This window comes from Pyxicephalus adspersus, chromosome 5 (assembly GCF_032062135.1).
Source record: "Pyxicephalus adspersus chromosome 5, UCB_Pads_2.0, whole genome shotgun sequence".
Classification (NCBI taxonomy): domain Eukaryota; kingdom Metazoa; phylum Chordata; class Amphibia; order Anura; family Pyxicephalidae; genus Pyxicephalus; species Pyxicephalus adspersus.
In genome coordinates this window covers 40997505-41009014 of record NC_092862.1, presented here as the reverse complement: position 1 = coordinate 41009014, position 11510 = coordinate 40997505, and the positions used below count along the sequence as shown (strand labels likewise).

Below are 11510 nucleotides of genomic sequence, written 5' to 3'. Positions count from 1 at the left end.
TACATAACAGGTAAAGTAACAGTAAAAGTCAACCTACATTTATTGTACATGACTGTGGCAACTCTGCTCTGAATTCAGGACTAGTGAAGCATTGTTGCCACTCCATAACATTATGCTGTGTTCAGTGAATTCCATTGGTACTTCTAACAAATATTTGCAGAGCTAACAGAAAAATTACAAAATAATGTTAGGCCAAGGTAGCCCAAACACTCACATATTCAAACACAAAAACAAAACACTTTACACATAAATCGATTTATTTATCCAAACAAAAACAGAGGAAATGTCAGCCCTCAAATCCAAATCTGTTTTCTTTTCTTTTTTTCACTGAAATTTGTGGATTTGGTTCCACAACGTAAAGTTGTTTTGTGTAATAATAATGTACAATATATTAAAAATATTCATAATTCAATAGTTTTTCACATTATATTTCACAAACAGTATCACAAAAGTTTCTTTTTAAGTAAGCAACAATAAATCTAGAAACACTCAAAAAAGCATAGCAATGCCCACAGGTACAAGAAAAAAGTGCACATTACCTAGTCACAATCACAGTCAGTCTATATAAAACAGGTATGTATATGTACAAAATATCACTGATGCCTTAAACTCATTGTCAAAAATTGAATTACATTTTTACATGAAATAAGGCAAATTCAGGAATGCACAAGGGACATGATATTTAACAAAAGCTAAACAACTAAACAGATATACTGTGCAAAGAACAAAAGTACTTTCTACCGCTAAGTGAAAATTATGATTCAGTGCACAAAGAAACACTAAGAACATGTAGACCACATTTTAAAATAATTAGAGAGGTTGGAAATTTTGTACAGATTTCAGTCTGGTGGGAGGTTATGATTCACAAGTTGGGTGTGAGAGGTAAGGTATACTCATCCCTTTTATGAGCAATGTAAGCCATAAGTAGAGGGCTGGCTTTTTAGGGTGGTTCTACTGAGGCAAATGTTTTCGGTCACAGGCCAAGTCCAGTTTTCTGGTTTGTAAAATCCTAAAAGTGGTTTATATGTCTGTGAACACTGAGCTGTGGATTCCCCATGGCTCAGTGTATGATGTGGGGAATGGGCAAGTTATTTTTGTCTGGCCAATCAAGATGGCAAACTTGGAAGTGGACCTGATGAAGATAAAGTCACCAGCACTCCAAAGTACAGGATTCTTGCTGTATTATAAAAGCACTGCCACAGCATGTTTGAAAGGCAACATTTTTGGGCCACTAAGGCTGACTTTACTGCCTTGAGAAAGCAAGCCTGAAAAATTAGCTTGTCACACATTGTGGCGGTGCTTTTACAATACAGCAAGAATCCTGTATTTCGGAGTGCCGGTCACTTTGTCTTCTGTTTTCATGAGTTCTATACAGCACCATCTATGGTTTTCAATTAAAGCTTTCCTTCCTTTTTTGCTTTGTCATGGGTGCCCCGTCATCTTCACCAGGTCAATGTCCATGATAGGTGAATGTTTAAAAAAAAAACTTTTTTACGAAGAAACGTTTAGGAAGGAAAATGTATTTTATTGCCGAAGGAACATCAATTGTTCATTTTTGAAATAAAGGCTGCCTGCAATTTTTTTTTTTTTTACTTTAGATCCACTTTAAACACACAGGCTTCCACTACACTTCTACATAAAAGCAGTGTGTGCAGCAAACTTTCAGAACACACCTAAAAATCTTCCTTCCGTTTCTAGCAACTTTCTAGAGCACTGTGATATTATAGAAGCAGCTAGCATGTTCCAAAAGGGCTTTATGTAGTTCTCAGGCTTACTGAACGTCCATTGCAGAATGTCAGCAGCACTTTGATGATCTGAGTTTAACAATTCCAAACTGATATTAAGAATACCTAATAATCTTTAAGAAAGTAGCTCTAAGCTTGCATTCAAGATTGGTAGAAGCTTGCTGTACACATCCTTTTTATACAGCTGAAACTGTGCATGTCCAAGGCTTGTTGTGCATGACTTTAGGGTACACACATGCGCCCCAATATGTAGTTATAAAGTAAAATTCCTTTTGGTGTTGTTACAAAAAAATAAATAAATAAAATGAATAAACTATCAGAAAATAGGACCTTAGGGGATCAATGTTGCAGCAAACATAAATCCTGAGGGTTGGAAATTACCATCAGATTCCCAAAAGTTCCTATCTGATTGTGCAGAGATATGCTGTGGTTTACTGCCTATTGGGAGCCTGTTCTATAGGAATTTATCAAGGGACTTATATAGCAAATGATAAAGAGTCATGTTTTGGTAGTTCAGACTACAGTTGAGTCCATGCTGTGTGAGAGCCTGCAAATACACCCTCTGGCATCACAAGGGTTTCACAAGAGGGTAAGAGAATACACCTCTCCTACCCAATTTGTCATTATTATACTTTCATTGCATACAATGAAAAATACACACCAGAGTGCAAATAATCAGATTGTCACTGCAACCTCTTAAGTATTCAGTCATCAATATCCAACCTCAGAGAGAAGGACTTGTACATATAAAAGCAGCAATCATCATGTGGCAATGACAGAGAACCATACATTCCCTGGTGTTTTCTACCTATGAAGAGCTTGCAATGTATTGGCAAGACTTTGTATCCTCACCGTACCCAACTAGACAGCAGTGCCAAGGGAATCCTGCTATGTGTATGTACCTATATTGAGAAAGAATACTCCAGACTACAATCTACCTTAAAATATTTGTTAAATTATATTTGTAAACATACATCATGATTCTGATTTGTAACATTGTCACTTATTTGAAGCTCTGGTCACTTTTGTGCTCACAGAAAAAGAGCTTTCAGTGTCTTTCTGTCGCATTTTTAACTGCATGAATCTTCCAGACCCTCAATAATGCAGGATGGTGCTGTACCTGCCCTCTAAGCACAGACCATTTTACTATGGTACCTTATGAGGCATTGCTTTCTCAAAAAGAAGCAGTCTTGCCAAGCTCTGTCTGCAGCTTAACCTAGACAGAGGGGACATTTGTGATGCAGCACACATCATAAAAATCCTTTTGCCATTGCTTTGATCTAACCTGACAATATTTCCCAGCTACAGCTCTTCTTTGGCCCTGATCTCAGTAAAGTTGGGAAGTACAGTACTTGTTTTCTTTATTTTCTGGAAAAGAATCTATTCTACAGAACATAAGTTAATGAGGTACCATAAAAGAGATGTGTGGCTTTAAAAATTTAAAGGTAAACACAATTATCACTCTTTTTCATTACCGACTCTAATTGCCTAAAAAAAAGCCCCTTCCTACCTTGGCCAAAGACTTTATACTTCAAAACTCACCTAAATCAACATAACTTATATGGAAAATATAACCTGGAAAATGGCTTTTGGACCCGCATTGAGGATAACCTTCCTCAATCCTATCACCCTAGTGAATGTTTGTGGGGCGTCGACAGCGCCCACTGTGCGTTCTTAGCAATCGTTAGCTACTGGGCTATAAGAAAGGGCAATCGAAAATATTTTCTCACAGGGGATGTGGAAATATCACTGTCATATAAATTAAAATATCTGCATGAAAAATGACCGTATAAAAATCACATTGTTTTAAAAAATATGCAATCCTTCATTGAAATTTCTAGTGTGAGCCTAGGTTGGCATTTTATGTCCTGCCATCTCGTTGTGTAGCTTCAGATCCAGAGTCAGTAGAACATTCCACTAATATTGCACTTGGAAATAATTGAACATCTTAATGTCTTCCATTTGCTCCACTGTTTTGCATGACTTAATGAGCTACAGCCACATATGCAATATTTAAACCGACACACTGAGAACAAAAAAGCTGGACACATCAAAGACCTTTTGGAATATCAGAGGTCTCGAGTTCACCGGCAGCACCTGAACATCACTTCATGGACTGAAAACAGTGTGGCATTATGGTAATTAACTCCTCTACTCGTCAGCGCAGTAACCAAACAGCTCCACTCTGGCATATACATTGTCAATATGTCATCAGTGGAATTCTGGGACTAATCCAGGCCAGGGAAGAGGTTGTGTGACTCAGTTCTGCTGTAAGATGAGGTTTTCTAGTTCATCTGCTGAACGTAACAAAAATGCCGCTGATTCCCGGTACCCGGCCACTAGCTGCCTGACGGCATTAATTTCTGTAGGATTTAGCTGAGGTCTGGAGCTTGTGTTACTGGATGAGGTGGAGGTAGTTGCTAACTGCCTCTTCATGCTCAGATCTGTCGGCCCTGTGAAAAAGCAAATCAGAATTTAATGCATGGAAATGTAGCAACTACGTCTCTTTCATAGCTCTATTGTGCAGTCAAGCACAGTCATCTGTATACATTAGTCACGTGTCATTGAAACTGCTGACAATGAGACACTAATGGTTTTCAAGAGTAGATAATGCAGAAGTATTATGGACAGGTCATTCATATGCAAGCAGCTAGGAGAAATTTGAAGCATGTATGAAAAGTGGCATCTTACAAGAAGAGCTCAATTCTAGCATAATTGGTATTTATTTTTTCATGTATAGATCACTCTGATATTATATTCAGGAGGAATGACTACTTTCCTAAACAAAGGTAATCTGCTTTCAGAATGCCCAATTTATATGAACCAGTATAATGTGCTTGACGGAAAGTGTAGGAGGAAGCTATATTGCACATTTACAGTGTACTCGCCATTTATTCACCTGAATGTGCCATGTTATGATGTTTTATGGCCGATGCAGCTGTTTGTTACTTGAATTATGACAGTAATTATTATATGTATTATACAGTGTACTAAAAAAAAATAACATAACTTTAGTATAAGATCATTCACATGCAGCTTGGAATCTTTTGCATATTAGCAGCAGAAATAGGTCCAGAAAAATTGAGATATAACCTAAAGGAATCCAGTCTTGAAACAAATGTAGCTGCCATTGCTAACCTTCCAAAATGACAGATACTTGGCTGTAATGTTCTGGTTTTAGTGTTTTTTGGCTTACTGACTGACATATAAGGGGTAACCTGGGGGATATCTGGCAACTAGCATTTCCAGACACAGAGCATAAATTGTAGCCTATTGATTAGTCATGCAGGAGTATTTACTCTACTACAGATGAATCCATAAGGATTGGTTTGTGTATCTATGGCACTAGAAACACAACACAGATGGAAAGGATCTTCCTGAATTCAGCAAGTAGAATGAAAACAATTGAATTCTAGGAGGGTACATCAGTATGCCCTCCATGCCTCCTCCAGGTTGCTTGCTAGTGTGACCTCTTTGTTCCCTGTTCCTGAACTCCTGGGACCATGCCCTTAAAAATAATACATTTTCAAATGGTACTGATTTACTATGATCCCACATTACAGAACTAATTGAGTGCTATAATGATCAATGATTTTACTTATAAAAAGCATTACAAAGTAATTACAAATTATTCATTTTCAGAAGAGGCATGAGCAGGATGATGTGATTGCAGCATAACTCAACCTGCGATGCATAGGGAAAGTCTCATTACTCAGTCATCACCTGCCACTTCATTACATCAACATACTCTACTGCCCCAGTAAAAAGGCTGAACTCCATGAGATGCTGATGTCTGTTTAATTCAATAGCAAATCACATATAGCTTGAATTATGAGTCACCTCATGATAAGGTATGAGATCTGCTCTCTTCATCTTTATTATAAATCACCAACACTACTTGGAAATAATATGCTAGTTAGACCTTTCATATTAAGGAAAAGGTCACATATTGGTGGAACTGTAACTGAAATTTTAAATATGCCCCTAAATATGCCTGAAACAGAATGCAAAAGCAAAAAAATATATATATGTGACATGAAACATATACAGGCTAATTGTGGGGCGAGCTGACCCGAGCTAATTGTGGGGGGAGCTACTCCCTTAACACAGGCTAATGACTTTAGTTTGTGATGTAGGATTTGAGATGCTTACTCACCTCCGCCCATGGATTACAATGAAAAGAGATAGAAGTGTGGATAAAGAGGTCACTTGGATCAACCCAATTCTAAATTATAAATCCTTGCAATAAAAAACTAATGGAATGACAATAAAAACTACAGAAGGCAGGTATCTCTAGTAATATTTAGTCCTTTCCATACTGCCCTGTCTATTGTAAGCAAGCGCTTAAAATAATGCATGTTTGAAGAGATGCAGATATGCCTTGCTTGATATAACTTACAAATAGATTACTTTAAGCCCATAGGCCAAAGTCCATTAAAAATCAAAGCTTTATTCATTTAGAAAATGAATCAAACCACTCACTGTGGGTTCACTTGAAAACACTTACCATAAGATATAAGAAAAACAAAAATGGTAGTTTCCTATTTTTTTTTACACACAGTAAACAACCTTTGAAACACTCACTCACCTCTCTAGCTACTTTGTTCTTAAGTTATTAATTCTCAAAGATCCCAAAGAACAAATGATTTATGACAATCACACCACATTTTGAGAAAGTCATGATTGTGGCATAGTGGTGTAAATATTTTATAAAGGCAAAATACTGCTAATACATAGTCTACTTCCAAACCTTAAATCTTAGAAAGGAAGACTTAAGGGATCCTTTCAATATCACCCTATTAAAATACAGATGCTTAACCATGGACAGGCATGTAAAAAGGTAGGGGCTTCTCTAATACCTGCATTATGTCTGCTATAGTTTTTCTGCCCTAGAGGTGCCTGGAGTCAATGATTTTCAATGCAGCCACTGATGAGTGGCAAAGAGCATTAGCTATTCAGCTGCAAAGGTCAAATCATTTACAACGAGTTGATTTCCCTCAAAAATCAATACCTGCTAGTGTTCTCCAATGAAGGGACATTACCACACATTTGTATTGCTAACACAGTAAATTTTTTGTTTAATGCCTAGCTTGATTTATTGTAATAAGAATGATAAATTAGAAGTGGCAGGTTTCTTAGATTCTTTGCAATCCTACAGAACACTGGATATGTGCAGCCCTTAAAATAAACCAGTATGCAAAAAATGTGCAATCTGCCACTGCTGACCTGAAAATGTTAGCAAATGTAATCAAATTGTTTTTGTTTTACAATTATTATATAGTAAAACATATTGTTTTTCTGTGTAGTGCATAAACGTTTAGTAGATCTGCTCCCTAAGTGGACCCATTATCAACAGTGCTGGTCATTCAGAAATTATGGCAGCACTAAATTTAGTTACTAATGAACTGATCTGCTGGCAGCCTAGAACCTTCTTTAAAACACGAATGCACTTTATTACAATACTGTTGTCTAGTTGCTAGCAGTGCGGGGCTGTCCTATGTTTTGCTAAGTTCATTTTAAACAGTATGGTTCCATGCTAAAGACTTAAATGGACCAGTATTGCAGGAGCAACATCCTATTTACATCCATTGGATGTTGGCCCACCACTAGACTTGTACAGATGAAAAAACAGACAAACGAGAGATGGCTTCTATCGCAGGAGGAAAGTGTCTGTGGGGGCAATGGCTCAGTTTAGTGTATTTAAGGTGATAGAAGGGGGAATTTGTTCAAATTTATGAAACTTGTCCTTAAAAGTTCAAAAAATAATTTCCATCGAATGTTTATTATATATATATATATATATATATGTATATATATTCTTATGTATATATTTATAAATATTCCAATATTCTTAACATTACATTACATTGTTTTGTAGGCGATGTAATTGTCAAAATAAAATCTCAGCACCGTAAAATATAAATAAGTATATATAATGATTCTTTTTTTTATATATAATGAAGAACCTTGGAGCATACATAACACAAGGCTAAAAGGTAAAAATCCAATGTAACTCACCACTGTTCGAAGTATCCGAGAGATTTAGTAGGCCTCCCCCTAGCCCCCGGTAACTATGGTAACTGTAAGTCCCATTGCCATTGATGTATAACACCTCTTGCGTGCTGGATACAGCGGACGTGGAATAAGTGACCTGTGCATTCTCTTGTTTTTGTGGTTTGTCGGGTAGTGCTGGTTCATCCTGCAAAGACAATTTGTGAACATACATGTCACTGAAAAAAAAAAAGTTCATATTTTTCAGATAGCAACATCCAAATGAATTCATATTTCTAATTAAATTAACTCCAGATCTATCAAGTGCCCTCAGCTAGAGCTGTTATTGTTCCTGCAGAAAAGCCCTTGTCCTATTAGTAGCAGTGGCTACATGCCCTATTTTTTCCAGCCTATCAGCTCTGCTAAAGTGAAGTGAATCTCTGCCATACTAGTGATCTTGGGAGTCCCTGCCAGAAACAAGATTTCTTTAACCTGTAAGAAAAATCCTTACAACCATGTGTTCCCCATCACTGAACAAATAAGTGGACTATTCCTCCATTGGTAATGGAAATGCTGCAGATTTAAGCAGCAAAGAAGCAATGTCTTGATCATTCAACCAAAGAGAGAGAGACACATGAAAGTAGGTGAGAATTATTCTTTCCTGGCCTTGTATATTGGTCAGTGGCACATTTTCTTTAGCAACAGGCTCATTAGTATGACATGGCCCTTAGGGAAAGTGATATATGTATTCCCTCTAGCATGGCAGTGACTACCAAGCTTCATGTGACCTCTAACCCCTACCACTCAGGTTTTCTGGGTGATTATAAACCAGTGTGTCTAATAACTATCTAAGAGTAATATAGAGTGTTTGTAGTCCAACAGGGCCAGATTCAGGTAAAAGTGGGCCTAATAAAAAATGAGAAAATAAAACCAAATCTTTTTAAGAGTTGTCAACCTGGATCAATGGCTAATAGGCTGAAAAGGATGAGACACTTACAATACTTGGGTGTGGCATAAAAGGGCATGGCTTAATAAAAAAAAGTTAACAAATGCGATTCAGTTTGGGGTAAAAAAAAGAAGAGGTACAGGCAGCAGTCTCATACATCATACAAAAGACAAGAGATTTGTACACTCAACAAGGGTGACCAGGGTAAATGGACAAGGTGACTTGTTTAAGGATAAGTTAACATTCCAGTTTTTAAGATGGATAATAGGATTCCCTTTTTCAATATCTACATGTCTTTTTTCATTTAATAAATATAAGGTTTATTTCCCAAATGTCTGGAAAAAAACTTCATATTTCCATATTGTTGATATCAGCCAAGTATAATGATGCTCCAACATTTGTCATTTACTGTTATTGGCCAAAATGACGAATTTTCTTTATTTAGTGACACCTACGAAGACTACAGTGTTTGCATGCAGTTGCACAATTATTAGTAAAAGGAAATTAATTCTTTCCGGATTCCATGTTGTCTGCATTTAGAATTCAGGTAAGCAGAAGGGATAATTGGAACTCAGCAAAAGAATTACCATTATCCAATGCTGACATCTTTAGTGCACAAAATAATTATTAAAGTACTGTTTATTTTTTTGTTCCCAGGAGATTTTCTTTTTATTACAATAGGATAGACTTTGCTTTAACTTCATGTATTTGTCCCTTTTACAGATCAAGGTTAAGTGCTTCACATAGTCCTGGATAAAAGATTTATACTGTACGTTCCACAGCAGCCCTTGCCTTCCATTAGTGAAAGAACCTACATTTATTAGTGAAGTTCTGGAATTTTCTATAGACAAGGTCAATTACATAGAAGAACACTGGATGAGTAGACAGGAAGAGCTGGCTCCAGCACGGAGTAGTCTTTGTCAATTTAAAAAGAGTGAAAGAAAATGGATTAGCAGCTAAAGACTGGGCTCAATGTTTGCTATATGTAGAGTGCACAAAAGACTCACTGCACAGAAGACAATCCTGATAGTAGCTTGTTGCAGCATGGTCAAGAAATTGCTTTCTTGTGCACAAAATAAGGAACACAATAAAGCTTGTATAATTGAACGTACTTTGGAATATAAGTAATATTTTACATTACCGCACTTACAAAATGACCCAGCAGTTTAAGTGAGAAAATCTGTAAATATTACATCATTGTAGAATGGTAACATTAGCCCCCACCCCACCACCATAAACCTGAGCTTATAAACTGTATAAATAATAAAAACACATACCGTATTTTTCGGACCATAAGACGCACTTTTTTTCCCCCTAAAGTGGGGGGAAAATCAGGGTGCGTCTTATGGTCCGAATGCATATTTTTTTACTTACCTGTATCCCCGCCGGTCCCCGCAGCCAGTGTCCTCTTCCTGTGTCCCAGCGTGCGGCACTTGTGCCCGCCCACGAAGGCGGCGCCGATGGGGTTAGTCTATCGCTATCGGCGCCGCCTTGCTGGGCGGGCACAAGTGACTCACGCTTGCAGTCAGGGAAACACAGAGGAGGAACACAGACAGAGGCAGATAGCAGCCAATGTCTGTGTTCCTCCTCTGTAGGAGGCTGCTATCTGCCTCTGTCTGTGTTCCTCCTCTGTGTTTCCCTGTCTTCCAGCGTGTGGCACTTGTGCCCGCCCATGAAGGCGGCGCCGATCGGCATTCATGAAATCAATCGGCGCCGCCTTTGTGGGCGGGCACAAGTGGCACACGCTGGAAGACAGGGAAACACAGAGGAGGAACACAGACAGAGGCAGATAGCAGCCAATGTCTGTGTTCCTCCTCTGTAGGAGGCTGCTATCTGCCTCTGTCTGTGTTCCTCCTCTGTGTTTCCCTGTCTTCCAGCGTGTGGCACTTGTGCCCGCCCATGAAGGCGGCGCCGATCGGCATTCATTAAATCAATCGGCGCCGCCTTTGTGGGCGGGCACAAGTGACACACGCTGGAAGACAGGGAAACACAGAGGAGGAACACAGACAGAGGCAGATAGCAGCCAATGTCTGTGTTCCTCCTCTGTGTTCCAGCGTGCGGCACTTGTGCCCGCCCACGAAGGCGGCGCCGATTGATTTCATGAATGCCGATCAGCGCCGCCTTCATGGGCGGGCACAAGTGCCGCACGCTGGATCTCAGGGGAAATCAAATTAATTTTTTTTTCTTGTTTTCCCGTGCGGAAAACCTGGTGCGTCTTATAGTCCGGAGCGTCTAATGGTCCGAAAAATACGGTAGTTATAATTTCTGCTGTTTTATGTAGAAAAAATGAATAGGAAGACTTTTCATCATCCTACTTGGAGTGAAAATGCTTTTGTTGCATTTTATGATCATTTCACACCTGTGTGTAAAATAAAGCACAAGAATTGCATAGCTATGTATGTACTGCACGGCAATGTATGTACTGCATTGCAGTATGTTGCCATTTGTTTTGAATAGCACCCAAACATATTAACACCACACATGTATTATAATGCAACACACAGATTCCATGCATTTACGGTAAAAAAAAAAAATATGTATTCCGAGCAGTGTTAAGGGTATGTCATGGCCAAAATAAAATGGGTGTGGGATCCTTGGCACACATTATTTGAGTTGTCCCTTTTAGAAAACCTTTGTGCCAGGGTTTCACTGGTGTGTGTGTAACAGTGTAGCAGTGGGTACAGACTACCTGAAATGCAGACTAGAAATATAGAAACACTAAAAAAAATGCCAATGTGTTTTGTTTAGTGCACTACAGCAAGAAACTAGTCAGAAGCATTTAAATAATGCCTAATGCTATTTAATATCATACGCAGTGTTAATAATAT

The 11510-nt window shown here is 38.3% G+C and overlaps 1 protein-coding gene across 2 annotated transcripts in view; it reads right to left on the bottom strand.

The window, feature by feature from the left end:
• Positions 1-239: 239 nt before the first annotated feature.
• NOL4 (nucleolar protein 4) overlaps positions 240-11510 on the bottom strand; it is a 152883-nt gene continuing 141612 nt past the window's right edge. For both annotated transcript variants that reach the window (XM_072411266.1, XM_072411265.1), the window contains 2 exons: positions 7764-7944; positions 240-4198 (listed from right to left, as the gene is read on the bottom strand). In XM_072411266.1, coding sequence (XP_072267367.1) covers positions 4005-4198; positions 7764-7944 — 375 coding nt within the window. In that variant the 3' untranslated portion in view covers positions 240-4004. The remainder of the gene's footprint in view (positions 4199-7763; positions 7945-11510) is intronic.